The sequence below is a fragment of the Vigna angularis genome, chromosome 3, assembly GCF_016808095.1.
Source record: "Vigna angularis cultivar LongXiaoDou No.4 chromosome 3, ASM1680809v1, whole genome shotgun sequence".
NCBI classification, from domain to species: domain Eukaryota; kingdom Viridiplantae; phylum Streptophyta; class Magnoliopsida; order Fabales; family Fabaceae; genus Vigna; species Vigna angularis.
Window position 1 is genome coordinate 16,302,935 of NC_068972.1, and position 23,486 is coordinate 16,326,420.

Consider the following 23,486-nt stretch of genomic DNA (forward strand, 5'->3'; position numbering starts at 1 on the left):
TATGCGTTGCTTATAACATGTGGTTCCTTTATAGTATATAAAATTTCCATAATGAAAATATATCAATTCTTTAAATTTGTTATTTCAAACTCATTTATTTAGTGTTCTGAATTAAATTATCCTCATTATTCGGCTTATTAGGTGGCTCAACATATAGTAACTCAGCTCTACAGCGAGTTTCATTCACAATCATCTTTTCTTCAATTTTTGATCTTGTGGATTGTAAATTTTATAGTTTTATATGAAAAATATTATTATTAATATTTTATTATTAATTGTATTATTATTATTAATTTATACATGTATAAAAGCTGGTTCAGATTCTCAACAAATTTTATGCATAAATTATAGTGAACAATTCCGAACATAGCACTGATTAAGGTTCCTGATTTAGAATGATACTTTCCCAAGTCGTTTTACAAAGGTCCAAAGAAATTTGTTTTTCTCTTGCTTAACATTGATCAAGGTAATTAATGTTAGATAATGGATTGGCTAGTGGCAAACTAAGCTCAAAATATTGGTTAGATAATTGTGAAAGAGAAACCAAGCCAAAACTTTTCCCTTCAAAGTGGTGGAAAACACTGCATCATATGACATCACTCATCATATACAACGTCATATGATTCATAAAAATTCTAATATATTTGTTCGGTTAATAGACTCATCATACTTGTCAAATACAGACATTCTCTAATTGTCGAGTAAAGGAGTCTTTGTGATCCCTACAATGAATGGGAGTAGATCGGTTGTATCAACTATCGTTATAGATGAGTTATGGTCTTTACTTGCCCCGAAGTTACTCATTTGAATAATTTGGTTTGGCTCATCCCGGAACTGTTTTGTTGGTCCCTGAAGGGTTGGGTGGATGACATGAGATCTTTACCACCCATCTTCTATTGAATGATTGCGTTCTCAGTTTGCAACGCATTTATCTCTTCCTCATACTTTTTGTGCATCTCATCCATGTCTTTGCATCCTCTACATAATCTCCCTTGGATCCATTTTCGTCCAAAACTTCCTTTGGCACAACATTACTTATCATGTTCCTAGTGGTTACCATGTAGGCTTAAGCAGTTTCTGCTCGACCCCACAATTAGCACAAAATGTTTCGGGTGTAAGGCAAAACATTTACTTAAAACAATTTTTGGTTGTACACTCCAATGCAGTACTCTCCATGTTAGGGTAATTTGTTCAACAACTAATAGAGGATATCTGCTAAAGGTGCTCTAATGCTAAAGTTAGCTCAGATTCAATCTATTAAAACAATTAATATTATAATAAATGCATAATAAAAAGTCCCAACAACCATATATTTTATCTATATTTATAGTTTTTTCTATAAACTTTTGATTAGAATTAGTGTAATTATTGTCCAATTTCCTTTAAACCTAAATATTGGTCAGTTTATGTTAATGAGATGTTTAACTTATTTTAATTCTAACCAATTAGTTATTTCTAGAATAATCAGTCACATTTTTGTATTATTGTAGTTAATATGTATTGATAAATACATACAATACAATTTCATTAAAAATTCATTGACAAAAATATAATGGTTTACTACAATAGTATAAAAAGACGAAAAAAAAAATACATCCAATTTTACCACTAAAATATTGATGTATGCACATGTTAATTAATAAAATTATGTTATAGATTGTTTTAAGAGATTTTAATTACATCCCTCCCAAATGTAAATATATACATTTATAGATTACATTGTAGGTAAAGGTTGGTAAATTCAAGCGTGATTGCACCCATAAGATTAGTACAAGCGTGATGTGATCAGTGTTTCTTCATTCTCTTTTAACAAAGTTTGAGACCTTATCACAACAAGACAAATGGCGTCAATGCAAGTCTTGGTGAGTTAGCCAACAATGAATTATATTACCTATGCGGACTAAGAATTAAAAGATTCACCTCACTTCATTCTCCATTTAATTGAAAATAAAATATCATGTGAAAATGCATCAAATACTATAACATTATGTTAAACTTGACCCATGACACTTGTTTTTAGTGGCAAATACATATTATAATAATAAAATCAAATACAAAAAAACAAAATTAGTTGTGTAATCTTTCATCCTGCATTCCAATTCCTTGTAACATGTTAACACGTTGAATAATTTCTAACATTAATAATATAGCGAATTCTAGTTCATGAATTAATTCTTAACATTGGACAATCATTAATGGTTAATGCGACCTCAATATAATTGAAGATGTACATGATGTGATGTTTTAAAAATATAATGATGACATAATAATTACAAATACTAATGGGATGTTGCGCCTACAGAATTTAAGGTGTTTCGTTGTGTAAAAACCATACTGTATTAACAAATGAAGCTTCTGTTGTATGAAAGTAATATATATATATATATATATATATATATATATATATATATATATATATATGTGTGTGTGTGTGTATGTATGTATATGAAAAAAAAGGAACATGGTTTCCATGTAAACATGCAACTTTCAGTTTTGAACAAGGTCACCAAAGAGTATCCTTTATTCTAAACCTGAGAGAAGACAGCAACTATAGGCAGAAAATAAGATCTTGAGGTCAAAACAGGGTAAATGATGAAAACAAAGAATTCAAAATGATAAATCCACACAAACTGAGATAGAATGGAAACTGGTCCTTAAATTTTGCAAATTTCCAATTATACATGGAAAACAATGGGAATCTGCTAAGAGAGTTTATTAACATTGCAGAAAAGAGTTGTTGCAGAGGGGCAAAATAAGCAGATAAGCAAACTCAATATTTGCAGATATTATTATTCGGTGTAGAAAACTGATGTATCTGTTACTATTTGTGAGTTAATTAAAGCTAAGAGAGGATGAGAAAAAGTTCAATCGGAAAGAAGAGCACAGGTGAAGCCATCGGTGACAAGTTGATTAATTGCATCCTTAAACTTAACATAGTCCTCAAGTTTGTTGTAAACCTGACGAGAAATTCGAGCATAAGCAGTAACAGTGGCGTCTTCTTCTCCTCCAGCGAAATAAATGGGAACTTCAACCCCAAACTCATCTCTCAAACGAGTCCTAAGTTTGAGAGCGTGAGAATCACTCATAATCCCCAAACATGGAGGCAAACCTACCATCACCATGCTAGCACTCATGTCAGGAGGAGACCCGAGATGGGTTCCCCAAGCCTCCACCAACATCTTCCCCATCTCAACCACAACATCATGGTTCCTTTTTCTCATCCCTTCGATTCCTCCTTCGAACCTCTTCACGAAATCAATAACCGCAGGAACCACCAACTGCGCACTGTAGTCCCGGTTCCCGGTCCAAGAACTCTCCACCGCTAACCCATTCCCGTACTCGTGAGACACAACGGGGTGGTGCAGGTCACGTGACTTCGGCGACGCACGTGCGTAGAGGAACGCCACGGAAGGGGGGCAGAAGAACCACTTATGCAAATTGCTGGTGTAGAAATCCGCGCCAATCTCTTGCATATCCACGCGCGTGCACCCAATCGCGTGCGCCGCGTCAACGAAAACCTGCTCCACCCCCTCCTCCCTGCAGAGCGTAACTAACTCCTTAACCGGAATGACCACGCTGGGCATGGAAGTCACGTGGTCGATAACCGCCAAGCGGATTCTGTTACCTCTGGACTTTCCTTTCTCGATGGCCTTGCGAAACTCGCGGACGATTTCGTCGTTGGAGGTTACCGGGAAGCGGAGGGGGACCACGACGACGGAGCCGCCGGCACGTACCACGTAGGCCTCGATGGCTTTCTTGACGGCTCCGTAGGCGTAGTGCAGCATGAGGACGACGTCGCCCTTCTGGAAGGTTCCCTCGTGGAAGGCCCAGGCGGCCTGCTGGAGGACGATGGCGGTGGCGGTGGAGGCGTTGTCGACGAGGGAGATCTCGTCCACGTGGTGGGCGTTGACCAGGTCCTTGATGATGGTGCGGGAGCGGAGGAGGCCGCTCTTGAGGTGGTTGAAGTAGAATTGGTCCGGCTGGCGGAGGTTCTTGAGCTGCCAGTCGCGCTGCACGGCGAGGACGGAGGCCGGGCAGCAGCCGAAGGCGCCGTTGTTGAGGCGCGCCACGGCGGGGTCGTGGTGGGAGAATTCAGATTGGATCTCGGCGTCGGTGATGAAATTGGTGGGCTTTAACTTCTTGTGGGGATGGGAAACTGCGTCGCCGTTTTGGTGTTCGGTGGAAGCCATTGGAGACTGTGAGAGGAGAGTGGATCTAGGGAAGAAGGGGAAAGAGAATGAAGACAAAGTGTGGTGATATTATCTTTCATTCGCATTAGAGTCTACTAAGCAATCCATATAGTGACATCGGAAATTTGGAATATAAAATGAGGGAGGAACAAAACCAGCCAACCAGCATAAAGGTACCCTTTTTATGGATGCTGCTGTTTTCTTATTCATATAATGCAATGCAATGTAATGCTCCAGGAAGTGCTGGTATCATTGCAATCCGTTTCCCATCTTTTCCTTTTTATGCTTGGAATTTGGTTTCCTATTGCACACCCCACTAGCACACAACTATAGGATTTGACCACTGAGTGACCCTGTTATGCTTGCTTATTAGTATTCATTACTTGAAATGCTTTTTCAAAGTAAAGGATGAATGAGTGTGCTTGATTCAATGAGTTTGAAACCAAAGTTAGTTCCATTCAATGTGTTCGCAAACAAAGCAAAGGGACTTTTTCTTACACTTTTTTACTAAATAAAGGGGTATGTTTACTACTCTGTTTCCTGCTTCTGATCCCAACACAGAATTAATGTTTGTTGTCATTTGCCAAAATTTTACTGGCGATGATGATGAAGTGAATCCATAAAAGGTATACAACCATGGATTTCCGTTGTGTAAAAGTTTGGTTGATTTTGTTTTCAATCTAAATATTTGTGGGGAGGGGGCAATGAAGTATCATGTAAAATACCAATTTCTTGTACACATCTCAATATTGGGACAATTTCAAAGCTCTTCATATTATAACCCTCCACTTGTTATTGAAAATTATAATCAAAAGCCTTTGAAGATACCATACTACAATAGGAATTATATTCATATAATTGTTAACGACTTTTTCTTTTGGATAATACAATGTTTCAAGTTTGCGTATCATCAGGTAAATATTGCATAAACCCATAGATTTCAAGTTGTTGAATAGTTTGTTTAATTTCTTTTTACAAGTATTTCATCTGATTGAAGAAATTTAAATGTGTAAAGCAAAGCAAAAAACAATTTTCCAATTGAAGAATATGTATTATAAGATAAGAAAAAAATATACATTAAATTTTTTAAAAATGAATAGCCAAAGGTTGAACAATTATATGTTTTTATCATGGCATATGGAAACCAACGACGCCATATTATTTAGGATTTTATATGCTTGCCGATTCCATTTCCACTTGATGATATTCATTTTTATTTTGTAGGGTAATATGAAACAAATACACTTCGATGCAGGCTTATTTTTCTTTTAAAAAAAATAATATTTTTGTAATATGTTTTGCCACTTGACTTTGTTATTAATTAGCTTTGTTGCTTCACTTTGTTTAACTTGCACTGCTTGGGTCAATAACTTGATGCTAAAACTTCGACATGTTACTTGAAGTATTCGAACTAAGTTTTGTCTTTTCTGTCCTTCAGTGGACCTTTGTCCTATCTTCTTGTTATGTTAATGTGATATGCATAATTCAGGGGCTCATTATATTCTTGTTCATGGAAAAATTATTTTCTTCGTGTTAACAGTATAGTTCATCTTTCATGCAATTACAATTAAAGATGAAGATTTAAAGATAGATGCTAAAAGTTATCAGAAATAAATAGTTATTATATTTTGTTTGTGATTATTTGGAGTGTTGTTTATAATTATATTCCATACCAAATAATAAATATTATAATTTAGTAATATATATGTGAAATGTTTTCAAATATCTAATGAGTCCAGATTTTTTTTTGGAATTATTTTTTACAGAACATTAAAACCACATTGATGATAATATATTAAAATCATTTTTAATTTGTTTTAAAACATTAAAATCAGTATTTATTAATATATTTTCAAATCACAGAAGAACAGTAAAAATAACCAGTAAAGAATCGTGACCAAAGAATTCATTAGGATGATGTAAGATTTTAACAATATATTTAGTTCCATTAATCAGTTATTAATTCGAATTCTTTTATACACTTTTCTCCAAAGATTTATTATAATATCTGTAAATTGACTATTATTGTATCAAAATAATGAATTTTTTTAGTTTTTTAACATATTACTATGTATCTTATTATTTGAAAACTAAAAGTCTACGTAACAATATCATTATCAAATAGAGAAATACTTATGTTATACTTATAGTTATTTTATTTTATGTTATTATTATTTATTAATTTGAGAGAGAAATATCTATTTTATGTTATGATTATTATTTTTTTATTAATTTGAGTACCAAAGAGTTTTATCTTAACTGAATTTTTATTTAGTATTCAAACTATTACATTCAAAAGTTCTTTTTCTTTAAGCATTCCTATAATTTCTAGTAGCACTCATATGAAAGTAGTGAAAAAATAACCATATGATATCATTGTACTGTTGAAAGTAAAAAATTAAATCAGTTTTATGACGTTGAAGTATTGGAAGTCAAATCTTGTTTCTGTAATTTTGAAATCGCCAATACCCTATGATTGTCCTTCAATTTTGATAAAGCGATCTTAAATTTAAATTCCTAAAAATTATATATTTTTTTGGGAATATGCAACACATTTGTTACCACAATACTTGGTAAGATCACAAGTGTGACCATACCAGCTTGAGGATTACATAAAACCGATGCTTTTAATTACATACCATACCAGCCTGTGCAAATTCATGTTAAAATCACACTCATTACACACTTTTAACATAAAAGATAAAAGATTATTATCATTATACAAATATTATATTAGATACTTAATACCAAATACTTAATACCGATAAAATGTCATATAATATGGAATATTAATATATATTGAATATAAATATGTGATATAAATTGAAGTACTAATACATTATACCTTATAACTCTAATTTCCAAAATTACATTTATTTCATTCATGTCTTTCATTTCCAACTTATATCACAAAATTAGTTTTATTCTTGAAACATACAAAATTTACACTTATTTCCATAAAAAAGTTACATTACAATCAACTTTTTCAGTAAATTTAATGGTTTAATTAAGTCCCAAGTTTTTTTTTTTGGTTTATGAGTTTTTAAAATTTTAAACTTTTTTAATTGAATCTTTATCATTAGATTTTTCTATTAATTATACAATGTGACAAATATTGAATGACAGAAACTCAATTAAGTTTTTAAATTTTTTAAAAACTCAATAACCACAAAAATTTAATAAACATTCAATTAAAAATTCTCAAATTTATGAAATTCAAAACTTAAATAAACCATATTTAAATCCTGTTACCATATAATATCATTAATTTTATAAATTGACACTATGTCTAAATTATAAGTTGTATTAGACATAAACAATACAGTTTATATTTGTTTGTTAACGATTTTATTATTAATTGGATAGAGATTAGTTACATTATTATGTTTTTAAAAAATGAGACTTAATTCAACATTATATTAATAGTTAGATCAAATAAAAGAAAGTAATAATGTAACTGAAAAGGTAATTAGACCGAAAATCTTTAATAATGTACTCCGTAAACGTATTGTGAGGTCCTTGAGAAAAAGTTGGTTTGCATAGATGGCTGACTTCATTCAGCCCTAACCAGTCCCCTACTAAGAAAAATCGGCACAAACTCATCCCGAAACCTGAATCCACCATTAGCAAATAGCCATCGTTATCAAAGATATTTTGCCCAATATCTATGTCACCTTCCATTTATTCCGGACCGGACTCTTGGAAATTTATTTTATACACTGACAAATTTCATTCCAAAATTTTTCAGCGGAGAAATTAGAGAATTGAAGTATTCTACCCTTTCTAATAGGAATTGATAGTGAGAATAATTAGCCTAATTTTCCCAATGTGATGCCACAAAACCATACCATAAAACTCACATATGCAAGATATTTGCAACCTAGCTAATCAAGTATATTATAATGTTACAAGAGTGATGTGATTTCAATATGTTGGTCCATTTCCTGGGGAGAAAAGGTTCTCAAAAACTCATAATTTTCCATTTCTTATATTAACTAACAGTGAAAAAGGAAAGGGCAGACAATATCAGTGTTACTTTTTATTGTCGTAAGCAGCTATATTTTGGGGCTCACATTCAGGACTAAATAAACGAACCAGTAAAGCCGTGCTTGAGCTTACAGTTACAGCTCCACATGCTGCCCAACGAAGGCTCCTAGGATTTGTAATTCGAGGACCTGCATGACCAAGAAAGATTGAGAGAGTCTAGAAGGATGAATTACAATGTCACAAATTTTGACATTCAACCGAGACAAGATTTCGAGGGAAAGAAAGGGGAGATGTAAATACTATTTAAAGCCTCGAAATTATTTCAAAGGTGACGCCACATCATATAAGAAACACGTAAAAAGGGTTTGTTTTAAATTAGAGGCATGCTGAGTGATAGTCAATCTACCCTTCTTATTAGTTTGGCACTCTGTTACACTGAATGAAGAAAATGAATGTTTCACAAGTTGAAGGAGTTGCTTATATCAAGGAGTCTATAACCGCCGGAAATTAGGCGGAAGCAGAGAACAATGACTACTTACTCGGCTCTGTTGCAGTGAAATAACAGTTATAATTAGGCTTCATAATCCTAAAGACCGGAGTAGAAAGCTTCTATAGTCACGTTGGCTCACAATTGTGTTCACAGGTACAGTTGGATACAGTGCTAAAGGACTTTTTAAGGGTTTCTTTACCGGAAAAAAGCCCTACATTCAGTAGAGAAGCTCCCAAAAGTACTTTTAGGTTGTATTTTAAACAGACCAATGGTACATATTTGATTTAGTTGCTTTGCCTTAGATTCCTATTTATATCAGGTTTGATTCGTATTTATGCAGATAGTCTATCTTCAGGAGGTTTACTGTACATTTTGCAATTAGGATCATATCGTTAGATTTAACTCCACTCTTACATATTGGGCTTCTTCTTGTATCTGTATATGTTCTGGCAAGGGCATGGCCCAAATCACTTGTACATAATGGTGACTAAAAGATATAAACTTCAGAAGATTATTAAAAACCCTAAACCTAGCTGGCTCAAGGTACGGTACCTTTATTGACTAGCTATGATGTACCAATACTTTAATTTGGATCATATATTTGTGTCCGACATGTATCTATATCCAATACTTTAGGATACTCTATTAATACTTATCAATGTCAGACATGTATCTATATCCAATACTTTAAGATACTCTACTGATACTTATCAATGAATTATCTAATCTATAAAGTTGTAATATTTTTATGATGAGAATAATTTATAATTTTTTTATTTTGACAATGTTTAATAAATATGATTTTAATTTAGATTCACACAATAACAATCATATATTTATTATATTTTTAAGAATTTTTATACACTTTTCAATATGCATATATCACGTATGGTATTCTATTATTTTCAAAATATTAGATACACGTTGTATTCATGCATCATAGCTGATTAGACTATTGAAGTTTTGCACGTGCTACCCCACCATTGCAGAGCATGGAAGACCAATACAGGGGAGGACCAAAAAATAAGTTTTTATTAAAAGCCCTAAACCTAGCTGGCTCAAGGCCACGAGGTAAGCAGTAATTTATTCTTTGTACAGTTTAGCTATTCAGAAACATAAGCTTTTACCCCAACCTTTTTCCTCTAGTTTCAATTAGTTGATTTAGTGATTCAACAAAAAATTTAAACTGTTCAGAAAAATGCTCCAGAAATGCCGTGTTTACTTTAATCATCATCCACAGGAAAACAACATTATGAGCAATTCATTTGCAAAGTTCTGCCAGAACAAGAAGGAAGCAAGATTACAGGGTAGAACAAACCATAATGCAGTCGACAAAGGATCCAAAATCCTAATGCGCCACCAACACTATAGATTCCAGCCGTGTGCCTCATTAGCCGAGAACAAGGTTTTGCATCAGACCTCATAACCTCACCATCAGAAAAGCCTAAGAAACGCCTCAGCGACATTGTGTTAGTTACCTACAGAAAGACAACCCCGGGTGGTGAAGAGTTAATGCTCAATATACTGGACAATTGTGATAAGAAAGATGTCCAATAGAATACCTCCAACTTCAATATAACAGTAAGCATAGCACAAAATTAGTGTGCTTGTGATTGCAATGCAAGCAGAATTCACTCTTAAAGTTAGAAGGCACATGAAAAATGTCAATATTAAACTTAAAGGTGGCTGATGTAAAATGAAAATCAAATAGAATAAAACAAATATTCGTTGTAAGCACAGAAAACTATAAAGTTGATGCCACTGATATTAAAGGATGTGAAAACTAGTTTTATTTTATTAAAACTTCGCCTGTAATAACTTTTAATTTAGTAATAAACTAAAAAATAGCCACCCTATATATGAGACAAGTTTGCTATACAATGTTATGCACTTCAACCATAAAAATTAACAAATAGTAGCTTCATTACACAAATATAATGCAGCAACAGAAGCTTTAGCTGTAGCAGATCATATAGTGCAGCATTTGCAGGGTGAGGCCAGTTAGTTACAAACGTTATCCAATAGAATTTATAAAAGAGAAATTTTTCTCATGTTCCCTGTGAAACAGCTTTATAGTGTTCTTTAAAGAGTCAAATTCAAAAGTCCCATTTCAGACTACCCCGGAGGTATTGTCTCATAATAAGAATTATAATTGATGTCCCGTTTGAATATTTTTTCTTTCATAAAAAATTATAGAAGAAAAGAAAAATGCAAAACGAATTAGTTTCTTTTATAAGCTAAACCAGTTATCACAGAAGAAGCTCAATTAATTAACCTTTTATTTTTTATGTCTCCTATAGGCGTCATAGAAGAATTTGTCGAATTGGACGTTATTCCCCCAAAAGACTAAATTGCATACCGATTATGCTTTTATAGACCCTTTATCCAAACGAAGTAGAAAAACGAAAAGTGCCAAGACTTCTCAATAATAGAACAATATGAGAAGCCTCTATATTATTGAGATTCCCAGTATTCTACACTAATTATTCTTTAACCAAGAGTAGAAGCTACCAATATACTATGTCTCAACCAAAGTGGTGTGAACCTGTCCCTTGAGGTCATTTTATCAAACACCCAAAATGCAAGGTTATACACTAATCAAACCAAGGACAAAACCAGATTCCAAAATTTCAGCAGAAACAGGATTAGAAGAACATGTTGTATTATGGTATTGACGAAGGTGAAGTTGAATTAAAGCTTCAGTTCAAACTGATAAAGAAAATTACCTCAAAATACAAAGCCACCGAAGCCAGAGAGAAGGTCACTTTGCTGCCTAATCACTGCAAGGAAGAAGGCGCCTCTATGCGAATTATGCCTTGAAGAGCGACTGGGCCGGACTGAAATGGGCCGGACTGAAATGGGCCGGGATTAGTTAAGAGATAGCCCATTAAATACTTGTTTTTTGAAGTGTTTTCTAACTCTAAAATAAAGCATGAAAAACCATGTTCTAGTTCACGCACACATGCACCAGATATATACACATTATATTTTTACATACATACATTCAAATTAATTTGTAAAAGTTCTTCAGTGAGTTATATAAATTTTTACTTTTTAATGTGTATATAAAGTAATCTTAACTCATTGAAAAAATTGTTTTTATTTTTCTTTAAAGTCCCAATAAAAAAAGCTTTCCAAACATGCCTTTTATTTTGATCTTCAGAATAAAGGAAAACATAAAAACAACAGTAGTTACATAACTTGAATGTAAACCAAGTCGAACGTTCATATACGATTTTACATGCTGTTAACAACTTTATATTTGAAAGATTATTTGTTCTGTTATCTTTATTTTTTTCCTCCCAACTTTTTTATTTGAACGAGACAGAATTAAAAAAATCCACCGTTTATTTTTCATTCAAACATAAAGAGGTCGATGTTTATGAATTAAATGTGAAATATAAAAAAAAAATTAAAATAAAATAAACACATTCGATAAACTATATGTTGGTTTATAAATCGTATCAAATTTTCGATAAACCCTTAGAACAGTTTCAAATTTTCTTTAGAACAGAAAATCAAATTAATTTGAATTTTTGATCAAGAATAAATCAAGTGAGTTTCGATGAACCGATTTGTCTGATTTTTTATTAGGATTGACTCGGTCGAATTTTGATCGAGACTCACTTAATTGAATTTTGTTGGTAACTTTTGTGGCCTAATTTAGTTGATTTTAGGTTGTGATTGACTCGATTAAATTTTGATTTCCAAATTTAATTGAGTTTTGATTCCGATATGTTTTGATATTTTAGTCGACTTTTGTCTCAATTTTTAGTTTGATTTAACTCATTTCAACTTTCTATTTTTGTTGTTTATAAAAAAAGCGATATTATAAATAAAATGAGTTAATAATAATTTTGTAGTTTTTTAATTAAAAAATATTGCAATTTAATTTAAAATTATTGTAATTCAGTTAAAAATAGTGATTTCAATTCAAAATTAGTGTAGTTTAAAGACAAGTAAAAGTTCAATTCAATTTATATTACAGTTTAGTGTAATTTCATACAATTCAATACAATTTGATAAAAGAAAAAAATTTATCAATTTGAATTAATTTTTAGTTCACAAACTAAATTTTAGTTAAATATATTTAACCATACAATTTATTTTGCCAATCTCTAATCACATTAGTATTTAATTTATCAGTTTAAATTTGTTTCATAAATCTTAATTAACAGAACATTGTTATATTTCTTTTCCTATATTTTTGTGAATAGTGAACTATGATATGAGTCCATCAATTAAAATAATGTGTAAGTTATGCGAAATCTCTTTTACCCATGCATACCTATATTCAATTCCAATAAATAAATAAATAAATAGAAACGTAAGGATAACGTGCTCCACCTAATATAATAAAATACTTTGGTGGAGCATGGGAAGAGAAGGTTTTTGTTGGAGAGTGTAAGAAAAAAGCCAAGCTCCACTAAATAATTACATAAATATTCAGATAATAGGATAAAGCATGACCTGGTTGATGTCATTATAGATATGATTTTTTAGCAATTAACTAATTAACTTAAATATATTGTTTCTAAATATATAATTGCCACCCAAAAGATTCCAATCTTCTCCTCCTAGAGACCTTCCTCTCAGTGTAGGTAACGTGCTCTTTCATCAACTCTTCTCTCTACTCTGCTTTGAACCGTAGTAAAGTACCACGATAGTTGCTGCACAAGCATCTCCAGTAGCTAAAAAGGTTTCATTTTTCTAATATCTTAGCTTTAATCACATGTACCCCCGTAAAAAAAGTTAAAACTTCAAATCATATAATCATCCCAGTGAGTTCAAACCGCTTGGTTTCTTCTAATTTCCACCAGATTTTAGTTGTCCTAGTTTTTCTATGATTACAGGTTTGATTTTGAATAACGATTTTTTCCTTTGTTTATGGTATCATGATCCTATGTTGAGTTGACTTTTTTCTGTGATATCTTATCCTCAGTTTTCCAATGGTTTTGATCTGTCTTCATGCTATTGTATAAACATGTTTCATCTCACTTCTATTTATCCTTTCCTTTTCTTTTTTATGCATCTGTTCGAATATTCCGCTACTGGATTTGGGAACTGTCTGTTATTGTTACCAGAAAAATAAAAGTTTTCTTTTCATGTATGGGTAAAACGATTGTAGAAATAGATAAATCAACTGAGAAGAATCATTAGAATGAGATAAGATGAAGAAGACAAGTGTTGGCTTCTTAAAGTTCCACTTACGAGGTTTGGGATTCATTGTAATAATTCCATTAATACCGTTTATTATAAATCTTGTTGATGAGATTTTACTTTTGCCGACGGTTTTGTTAAGATAACTTTTTCTACAAGATCCGGTAGAAAAAGAGAAGAAAGAAAAACAAGATAAGCATTTTTTTTAATGGTTAAAATTAGCTCAGCATACGTTAAATAAACTTCTAGGGAAGATAACATGTGAGCTATTTTATTTTCATTTTAGCGTATGGAAAAAGTTTATATAATTTTTTCTTACGTTTTTTTTTTAGTTTACTAGTGTTGTTTTGAAAAAAGAATTTCAAACATGGGTATCCTTGGACGACCTTCTTCATAAGCTCTTTAGGGAAGAAAAAATGAATTTGACTTATCCTAAAATTCGTTTATGTAGAAGTTAAAGTGGAAAAGGTAGAGAAACTACTTGAAAGAGCTATTACAAATTAGTTCATGCATAAGCTAGTTCATGTTACTATATATCTTAACGTTACATTACCCTGTATGGCAGATTCTCCTTGAAGATGGGAAACACGTATTTGTTGTTAACCTTTTGTTTGTGGGCTTTGACATGCTCACTTCTTCCTTTTTTCTCGTGTGGACTTATGAGAATTGGTTTGAAGAAGAGAGATGTAGATCTTGATAGTATCAGAACAGCTAGAATGCTACGAGGAAAACTAAGATTAGGCAGACCTGTGTTGGGTGCATATGATCAGTATGTTGGCAAACCAACCGATGAGGGCATAGTACCTTTGAAGAATTATTTGGATGCACAATATTATGGAGAGATTGGAATTGGCACACCTCCGCAGAAATTTAATGTCATATTTGATACTGGTAGTTCCAACCTATGGGTTCCATCATCAAAGTGCTATTTTTCTGTGAGTTCAACTTAACTTCTGTGCATTCAATCTTTTGCCAATATGTACTATCATTGAGTCTTGTTGATTAATGTTCTCTTACAGCTTGCCTGCTACACTCATAAATGGTACAAGCCAAAGAAGTCCAAAACGTATATAAAAAATGGTAATGCCAGTTTCTTATTATGCAGAATCATCATAGTGGTAGATGCAATCACGTAACCACAACATTAAACGATAGTGCATTCTATGCGGATGCTATTTAACATGTTTCAATTCACCTTTTTACTTGTCAACCAGGAACATCATGTAAAATAACCTATGGATCTGGATCAATATCTGGTTTTTTCAGTTCAGATAATGTTAAAGTTGGTGATATTGTTGTCAAGAAACAGGTGAATGCCTCTTTATAGATTAGCTCCCACATCTAGAATGTGCAGTTTTGCTGCAATACATTATAGATTTTACCATTATATTATTATTTTTAACTGTAGGATTTCATTGAGGCAACTCGAGAAGGAAGTCTTTCCTTTCTATTAGCGAAGTTTGATGGATTACTTGGGCTTGGGTTTCAGGAGATCTCAGTTGAAAGTGCTGTGCCAGTATGGTATGTTTCATCATGTACTTTTGTTAGTTCATTTGCAGCTGTTATCCATGTCCAAAGGCCAATTGGTATGCCTACATCTTTTCATTTACTGATCCATTATAAATTGCAGGTACAATATAGTGCAGCAAAATCTTGTAAGTGAGCAGGTGTTCTCTTTTTGGCTCAATGGCGATCCAAATTCAAAAGAGGGTGGAGAACTAGTTTTTGGAGGTGTTGATCCAAAACACTTCAAGGGAAATCACACTTATGTCCCAGTCACTACAAAAGGCTACTGGCAGGTGAGCAAAACAATTTAGTTTGATCAGGAATGTATGCTTTATTTTTGAAGGGCTCACAAGAATATTTTCCTTTTCAGATTGAAATGGGAGATTTTTTAATCGGTGGTCTCTCAACAGGTGACTACGTTTCATTCATCTTCAATGCTATATAGATAGTTTCTTTTATCTTTTGGGGAGTTATTTGCGAATAAGTAGTGAGTGATTGTGTGGTCGAAAGGTACATTGAGTACTCAAATGTACTGCAGTGTATTTTAAAGACTTGTGATATGAGTACTCAGTGTATCTTTTTTTTGTAGCCATAATCTTTGATTATGAAATGTATCTAATCCTGTATATCAATGCTATTTTCAGGTGTCTGTGAGGGTGGCTGTGCTGCTATTGTGGATTCAGGAACATCTTTGCTTGCTGGTCCAACTGTGAGTCCTTCCGTTTCTTTGAAGACTTGATATTTGTAACTTTCTGTTTATAAATTTTATGACGCTGTTAATTTCAGGCTGTTGTAACTGAAATCAATCATGCAATTGGAGCCGAAGGAGTTCTAAGCGTAGAATGTAAGGAAGTTGTTTCTGAATATGGAGAAATGTTATGGGATCTCTTGATATCAGGGGTAAGTTCTCTTGCCTAACCTTGAAGTTTTCCTTTCACCTTGATTTGCTGTCTTTGCTCTTTCCCTTCACTAGTTTTCACTCCTCAGACCTAAGTGTGTTCGGTCTTGATTTGCAGGTACGACCTGGTGATGTGTGCTCACAGGTTGGTTTATGTTTTGCCCAAAAAGGTCAATCAGAGAGGTCAGTTTGTTTAAATCTGCAATAGGCAATTTTATATATCCGTGTTTTGTATGCCCTTTCAACATATTTGATTCAGTTCACTTAAATTAAATAATGTTTTGAAGATGTTGGAGGGATGGTTAATATTCTGACTGTGAGCTTAGCAACCAATTTCTCAGGGCTTGATACCCTTGATTACAACTGCTGGTTTATAAATTTCTTCTTTTGCCACTGGGAGGAGTTTGGTTCTATTCATACTTTTTAATTACATCAGATTTAGGCTAAAACAGGCTCCAAATTTTTTTCATTGGTTACAATTACTTGTTTATGTATTTCTTCTTTTTTCAACTGAGAGTTTAAGTTCTATTCTTACAATTCTATTAGATTTTGGCTGAAACAGACTCCTAAATTTTCTTTGAATCCTGATACTGTGCAGTAATGGAATTGAGATGGTGACTGAAAAGGAACAGAGAGAGTTGTCAGCTAAAGATACTGCTCTGTGTGCTCCCTGTCAGATGCTTGTGATTTGGATTCAGAATCAACTAAAACAACAGAAGACAAAGGACACAGTTTTCAACTATGTAAATCAGGTAGGCCTTTTGAACCATCATTTTCAGAAACCTTTGATGTTGGTTACCTTTATATCGCTACATATATGTCGTGTGATGTCTTTCCCTTGATCATTGGCAGCTGTGCGAGAGCTTGCCAAGTCCAAATGGAGAGTCAGTAGTTAACTGTAATGGCATTTCTGGATTACCAAACATCACATTTACTGTTGGAGACAAACCTTTCACCCTCACTCCTGAGCAGGTTGGCTTTACAAAATTGTGATAAATTAAATTACAATGCAGTTTTAGCAGATGATTACACTCCATAAATCTAATCATAGCCTCAAAACAACATTAGCCTTAGGAAGTAGTGAATATTTTTTACTTTTTAGTGGAAATATTGAACTACGAATTGTGGCATTATATATCTATCTACATCCCAAGGCTAACTCTTAGAGCTTATGTATTTATTTTATTCTGGTTCTGAAAATACTGTGTAATTTCAGTATATTCTGAAAACTGGAGAAGGCATTGCAGAAGTTTGCCTTAGTGGGTTTATTGCTTTTGACATTCCTCCTCCACGGGGTCCTCTTTGGTATGTCACCCTTCTAATGTTAATCAATTTAAATTATTTATACATACACTTGCATAGCACAGAACAAATATGCATGTAATGATTCACTACTATTGTTCTAAGCTTTGCCTTTGATATTACTTTTTTTCTGATATTGCTGTGACTATTTACCTGAAGGATTCTTGGGGATGTTTTCATGAGGGTGTATCACACTGTCTTTGACTATGGCAATCTCCGAGTTGGTTTCGCCAAAGCTGCATAACAAGACATGTAGGATATTATGTTTCAGGACATCTTTTAATGAACTTGTTTGTGTTGTAAATAATCCTCAGTAACTAATATGGCACAGGTTCACGTTATAGATTTCATGAATGTACACACTAGTGAAACTACGCCCTTTCAAGTATTGTGTGCTTGTACTTGAAGGGATCATTTTCATTAAACACCATGTTGAACAGTAGATTATATATTGTACCCTTATGTTATGTGCAATGAAGATAGCAATGGATTCTGTAGCCAAACGAGCAACATGAATACAAAAACAAGAATGTTTTTTCATTTCCCTCTCAAATGTCCAATAATGGATTGTTAACTTTGCCCAAAATTATATGCTCCGTATTTGCCGTGCATTGAATATGATGTTTAAGCATCTGATTCCTAAAAAGCTAACCGTGACTGGTGTCTATACATTCATAGAACTTGTCTACTATTATCTTTTTTGTTACATACATTGTTTCATTAAATGCTGGCTCTTAAATTGAGTTCCGAGCAAAGGATCTTGGGCTAATGTCTACAGTGAACAAAAGGAAGCATTTGAGGCGATTCCATTTGCTATTTAGGATTGACATGTTCACTTTCAACTAGTTAAATAAATATCTTTGATATGAAAAACATTATAATGTTTAGTAACATTAATTAGAACGATTAAATCATTTGAAACTAAGCTGAATCTGTAACAACTAAAATAATACTTGAAACTAATGTTACCACTTAACTTTTTGATATTAAGAAGAATAAATAAGATGGTTTTATGAATCATTTGAGATTGCTTTTGGTACTAATTCAAGAACTAGGCAAGGCAATATTACTTTTACATACCAATTAATTGCAGCCTAGTTAAGTTGGGTTGGATTGTCAATATAGAATATTTCAAGTGACATTTTGAATGAACATAGTAGATAATAGGCTTAATTGCACTTCAATTTCCTCTACTTTGTAATGTGCTTAGTTTTAGTTCATCAAGTTTATCGAGTTGAAAGATTTATTTTATTTTTTCTTTTAAAATGGAGCAATTTACTTTTCCACTTAAACCATCAATTTCTCCTTCTACTCAAAATCTTTTAATATTTTAAATTGATTAAATTGTCTTCTATCTAAAACTCATTAATCATAAATCAAATGTCATCCAAATGAAGTTGTCTTATAAAATAGGTCAAATTTCATTAGGTGGCAACTAAACTTCTTACTTTAAGTTTTAAAATTGCTGTACATCTCAAATTCCTAAAAAATCCCTAAAATATATGGATATAAATGTAATTTGAGGATTTTAAGTATAAGAAAAAGCATTAGAAGATAAATTTTTATTCATTTGAAAAATAGATATACTTAATTAATTAAAAAAAAAACCCAAAGACCAAAATCTTAAATAATTTGAATTAGAGAAATACAAACATAATTAGGCTTCTTAGATCTTTTTTTTTAATATTAAGCCTTTAAAATATTATATATTTTCAAGTTTTGTAATTTACTGCTACTGAACATGTACAAATTTTTAGAATAAATTATAATATATTTTTTACATAATATCAAATAACAATGAAAAATAGGACTTCCGTTCTTCAGTACAAACATATAATTTTGATATAAATAACCTACTAAGATTTATTATTGAATAAAATTAATTAGATCTCCAGACAAACTTTTTACTCAAACTACCTTTCATTCCATCAAATAAAATATAGTACAATCAATTAAATTTCAAGACATACTTTAAATTTAACGAATTAAATATTAACACATCTTTAGTGAAATCTTCTTTACGAACATATTTCCTATTGTTTAAGATTACATCGTATCAACCTAAATAATTAGCCTATATGAGATATTTATCCGTAACCATCTCTTTACCAGTTAGATATTCATTTTTCTAAAAACTGTTTTTTCTTTTTTTATTCCGAGTCCATGTATAATTTATAAAAAAAGTAAGTGTATAAATTTTTATTAAAAGATAAACTTATTAAAATTATTTATAAATCAGCCTCTTTAAAGCATACATTCAAATAAAATCATACAATAGATATGTCTATATTTAGAAAAAAAAATTTAAAATAAATGTATATTAATTGGTAGTGAGCACTGGTCGTAGTGTGATGTTTATCTATGACTTGCTTAAAAACATGTAGAAAAATTTTCCATTTTAATTCTTCATAGAGTAGATATCTGTGAGTACATTTTTTTAATAATCCCTCATGTGCTCACCAGTATTCATAATTCCTACTATCATTTTAAATTATTTTTATACTAAATATGTAACTTTGAAGGTTTGTCTTATAAAAAGTAATTATTGAGAGTTATCCATTTAGATTTAATTGAGGTTTATCTCCATTACCATTATCTCTAATCCGAATATGTATACAGTAATTAAAAGAATGAATAATGGATAACCATGTAATTAAGGCATTTAGTTAATTTTTTGTAGATTTCAGTGTCTATATTCATACAGATTATATTAATCAAATATTCGAGGGTCACTTTTAAACAGAGACTTTTTTTGTAAGGATGACAATTTGTTTATGTAAGTATTTTCTAAACATCTTTCGATTTTGACGAGGAATTACTATATATATATATATATATATATATATATATATATATATATATATATATATATATATATATATATATGGGTTTGCTAACACGCGTACGCCTGTTTTTCAGTTGGTACATTTTAGCAATGTGTACCGGGTTTTAGTAGACAAAAATACCCTTATATACCATGGATTCTAACTTTTAAGGTTAAGGGTATTTTAATAATTTTCATTTTCAAAACTAAAAAAAAAAAAAGAAACTCCTAAACCCTTACTCACCTCTCTCATTCCTCTCAATCCTTTCTCTTTCATCTTTCTCATTCCAATCTTTTCTCTGTGATCCCTACTGTAGCTCCAATTGAAAAAATCAGAAACACTTAGGTTAAACAATCTTACAAAAAAATGATTTTATAATGAGTTTTCATCTTATAATTTTTGTCTTATCTAATTTTATCCAATTTTCACAAGCATAAAGAAATTGGTAATTGACCTGGAAAAAAAATCAGAAATACTTGTTGTTAAACAATTTCTTACAAAAAATGATTTTATAATGAGTTTTTATTTTATAATTTTTGTCTTATCTAATTTTATCTAATTTTAGAAAGATAATGACATCAAAGGAATTGGTAATTGGCCTGGTGGAAAAAAATCAGAAACACTCGTTGTTAAACAATTTCTTACAAAAAATGATTTTATAATGAGTTTTTATTTTATAATTTTTGTCTTATCTAATTTTATCTAATTTTCACAAGATAATGACATCAAAGGAATTAGTAATTGGCCTGGAAAAAAATCAGAAACACTCGTTGTTAAACAATTTCTTACAAAAAATGACTTTATAATGAGTTTTCATTTTATAATTTTTGTCGTATATAATTTTATCTAATTTTCACAAGCATAATGACATCCGAAAGAATTGGTAATTGGCTTGGAGGGTTTTTTTAGAGATGATGATTCAACATATGCAGATGATGAAATTAGAGAGATTAGTGAAGACGGTGAAATTGAAGAGATCTTGAATGAACCTTTGCCTTAAGGTGAATATGTCAATGACTCAACTCTTTACAAAGGCAAATTGTTTAAAGGCAAGTGTTTCTGATTTTTTCAATTGGGGCTAAAGTAAGGATGACAGAGAAAAGGTTGGAGTGAGAGAGATGAAAGAGAAAGAGAAAGGATTGAGAGGAATGAGACACGTGAGTAAGGGTTTAGGGGTTTCTTTTTTCTTTTTTAAGTTTTGAGAATGAAAATTATTAAAATACCATTAACCTTAAAACTTAGAATCCATGATATATAAGGGTATTTTTGTCTACTAAAATCCGGTACACATTGCTAAAATATACCAACTGAGAAACAGGCGTACGCGTGTTTAGCAAACCCCATATATATATATATATATAATATTTTATTATCTTCTGTCATTGTTTTATCTTTATCAATTGTTAATTGATACTTTCATTTAATAGTCATACAATTAAAATTTATTTCCTAACATTTAACTTCAGAAAACAAACGTACATTTTAACATTAAATACATGATAATATCATATTTTTAAAATTTATTTAATATAATAAAGATGATTTTTTACTTTCAAAATGAGAAGAAATACATTTGTCACTCAATTACCATTTCTATAATTTTTCAAAAAAATAACCAATAAATCATCATTAAGTATAGATAAAAGAGGAAAGAAAAGATAACAATTTTTAATGTTCTTATTAGGATGGTGAAAATAATTTTAAATCTTTAGTTAGGAGAGATTCCTTAATATAAATTATCCAAATTCAACCTAAGTTGAATTCTTTTTAGAAATTTCAAGCCAACTCAATTAAAAGAACAATAAAAAAAAAGCACCACTTTGAATGAGATTAGTTTGAGTTACAGGGTTGGTAGTTGGTTTTATGTTAACTTTGAGTGGGATTTGGCCGTGTTCATCCTTTTTCCTTTCCGTTCCAATGAAGCAAAATAAAATGAAAAAGAGAATAAACCGCAATCTTCTTTGAAAAAGTAGCTACTAATCCAACTTTATAAACAACTCGATCATCTTTAACACATTTATATTATATAAGATGCGAATACTTTCAAGGTTAAATCAAAACATCCGTACAAATTTTGATAATGATATGCATCGGATAGCTGAATTACAAAAGGGAACACAATTATTTACAACATTCAAAACAACCTTTATCCAACTTAGTCTCCTTTGCTTTGCTGTCTGGCTTCAACCCTTGAAATGTTTGGAATAGAAGTAGCCCTTAGACAATTAAGTGTATTTTTTTAAACTTATTTTATTAACTTCTCATGAACATTAAACTTTGAAATTTTAAGTTAAAGATAGTGTGAAATTTTGTATATGTTTTAAGTTAAACTTATTTTGCATATGTGAAATTTTCCTAACATAGACATGTATATTTTTAGTTTAGGACTATATATTCGTGTAAATCTAAGATGAATATTGATATTATATATTATGAATATAATTTTAATGAGATAACAATACTTTAACAACATTTTGACATCATCTACGTGTCATTATGTGATTGGTTCAAAATTATTCTTCTATTAATAATAATAATCATAAACACCAACATCGACCAATCACATCATAACACGTAAATAATGTTAAAATGTTATAAAAAATTGTTGTCAACTATCATTATCCATTTTAATAACTGAGAATTCTCCCGTGACAAAGAAATTAAAGAATTTAAATAGATCCTGTATGTATGCAACTGCTAGCTATCATATAATTAGGCGGCAGTGTGTATAAATTATGTTGAAGGAAGTTAATAAATTGAAGAAGATGATTAATTTCTGAGGAAGTTTTCTGATATTGATTTTGCTTTTCCATTTATTTAGGCAGTGACAGAATGGTTGCGGAAAATGAAATAGAATTTGATTAATTTTTTCAATGGTGTAAGGTTAAAGAGTGGAGAATATGATAAGATGTATCCATCATACAAAAGTGTCTCAGGTCTCAGTAGTAAGACTCACTGCTTTCATCGAATCCTGCTTCTCTTCCCTCCTTTCATTATTGCCTTCTACCAAGAGATTGAATATTTCTATTTTCAACAACATAAAATTAATAAACATAAAAGTAATATTTATTTTGAATCCAAATCAATTAAAATGAGGTAAATTCAAATATTTTCATTATACATGTTCC

General features: G+C 31.4%; 3 protein-coding genes across 5 annotated transcripts; 1 reads left to right on the forward strand and 2 right to left on the reverse strand.

The window, feature by feature from the left end:
* Positions 1 to 2,756: 2,756 nt before the first annotated feature.
* Positions 2,757 to 4,615, reverse strand: LOC108324939 (probable L-cysteine desulfhydrase, chloroplastic). Its single transcript, XM_017557893.2, has one exon. The coding sequence runs from the start codon at positions 4,188 to 4,190 to the stop codon at positions 2,865 to 2,867; it is 1,326 nt and encodes a 441-aa protein (XP_017413382.1). The 5' UTR covers positions 4,191 to 4,615; the 3' UTR covers positions 2,757 to 2,864.
* A 3,368-nt stretch (positions 4,616 to 7,983) lies between these two features.
* Positions 7,984 to 11,528, reverse strand: LOC108325330 (uncharacterized). Its single transcript, XM_017558388.2, has 3 exons — positions 11,394 to 11,528; positions 9,986 to 10,145; positions 7,984 to 8,365 (listed from the first exon to the last, which is right to left on the reverse strand). The coding sequence occupies exons 2-3, from the start codon at positions 10,131 to 10,133 to the stop codon at positions 8,223 to 8,225; spliced, it is 291 nt and encodes a 96-aa protein (XP_017413877.1). The 5' UTR covers positions 10,134 to 10,145; positions 11,394 to 11,528; the 3' UTR covers positions 7,984 to 8,222.
* A 1,587-nt stretch (positions 11,529 to 13,115) lies between these two features.
* On the forward strand, positions 13,116 to 18,073 carry LOC108326456 (aspartic proteinase-like). 3 transcript variants are annotated; one of them, XM_052874087.1, is made up of 14 exons: positions 13,116 to 13,268; positions 14,393 to 14,762; positions 14,847 to 14,907; positions 15,042 to 15,136; positions 15,236 to 15,348; positions 15,458 to 15,626; positions 15,704 to 15,743; positions 15,978 to 16,042; positions 16,120 to 16,233; positions 16,350 to 16,414; positions 16,830 to 16,983; positions 17,084 to 17,203; positions 17,448 to 17,536; positions 17,693 to 18,073. In XM_052874087.1, exons 2-14 carry the CDS (start codon positions 14,406 to 14,408, stop codon positions 17,775 to 17,777), a joined length of 1,527 nt encoding a protein of 508 aa, XP_052730047.1. In that variant the 5' UTR covers positions 13,116 to 13,268; positions 14,393 to 14,405; the 3' UTR covers positions 17,778 to 18,073. The 3 variants fall into 3 exon arrangements, with proteins under 3 accessions (XP_052730047.1, XP_052730048.1, XP_052730049.1); XM_052874088.1 differs by having other exon boundaries at positions 13,216 to 13,366; XM_052874089.1 differs by lacking the exon at positions 13,116 to 13,268 and adding an exon at positions 13,355 to 13,520.
* The last annotated feature ends 5,413 nt before the right edge of the window (positions 18,074 to 23,486 follow it).

What these genes read in the sequence shown, in the direction of transcription:
- LOC108325330 (XM_017558388.2), bottom strand. Translation starts at nt 10,133, where the DNA reads ATGTCGCTGAGGCGTTTCTTAGGCTTTTCTGATGGTGAGGTTATGAGG. An exon ending in CCTTTGTCGACTGCATTATG is followed by an intron (nt 8,366 to 9,985) that starts GTTTGTTCTACC and finishes TTGGTCATGCAG; the next exon opens with GTCCTCGAATTACAAATCCT.
- LOC108324939 (XM_017557893.2), bottom strand. Translation starts at nt 4,190, where the DNA reads ATGGCTTCCACCGAACACCAAAACGGCGACGCAGTTTCCCATCCCCAC.
- LOC108326456 (XM_052874087.1), top strand. Translation starts at nt 14,406, where the DNA reads ATGGGAAACACGTATTTGTTGTTAACCTTTTGTTTGTGGGCTTTGACA. An exon ending in CTACAAAAGGCTACTGGCAG is followed by an intron (nt 15,627 to 15,703) that starts GTGAGCAAAACA and finishes TTTCCTTTTCAG; the next exon opens with ATTGAAATGGGAGATTTTTT. An exon ending in CCTCCACGGGGTCCTCTTTG is followed by an intron (nt 17,537 to 17,692) that starts GTATGTCACCCT and finishes ATTTACCTGAAG; the next exon opens with GATTCTTGGGGATGTTTTCA.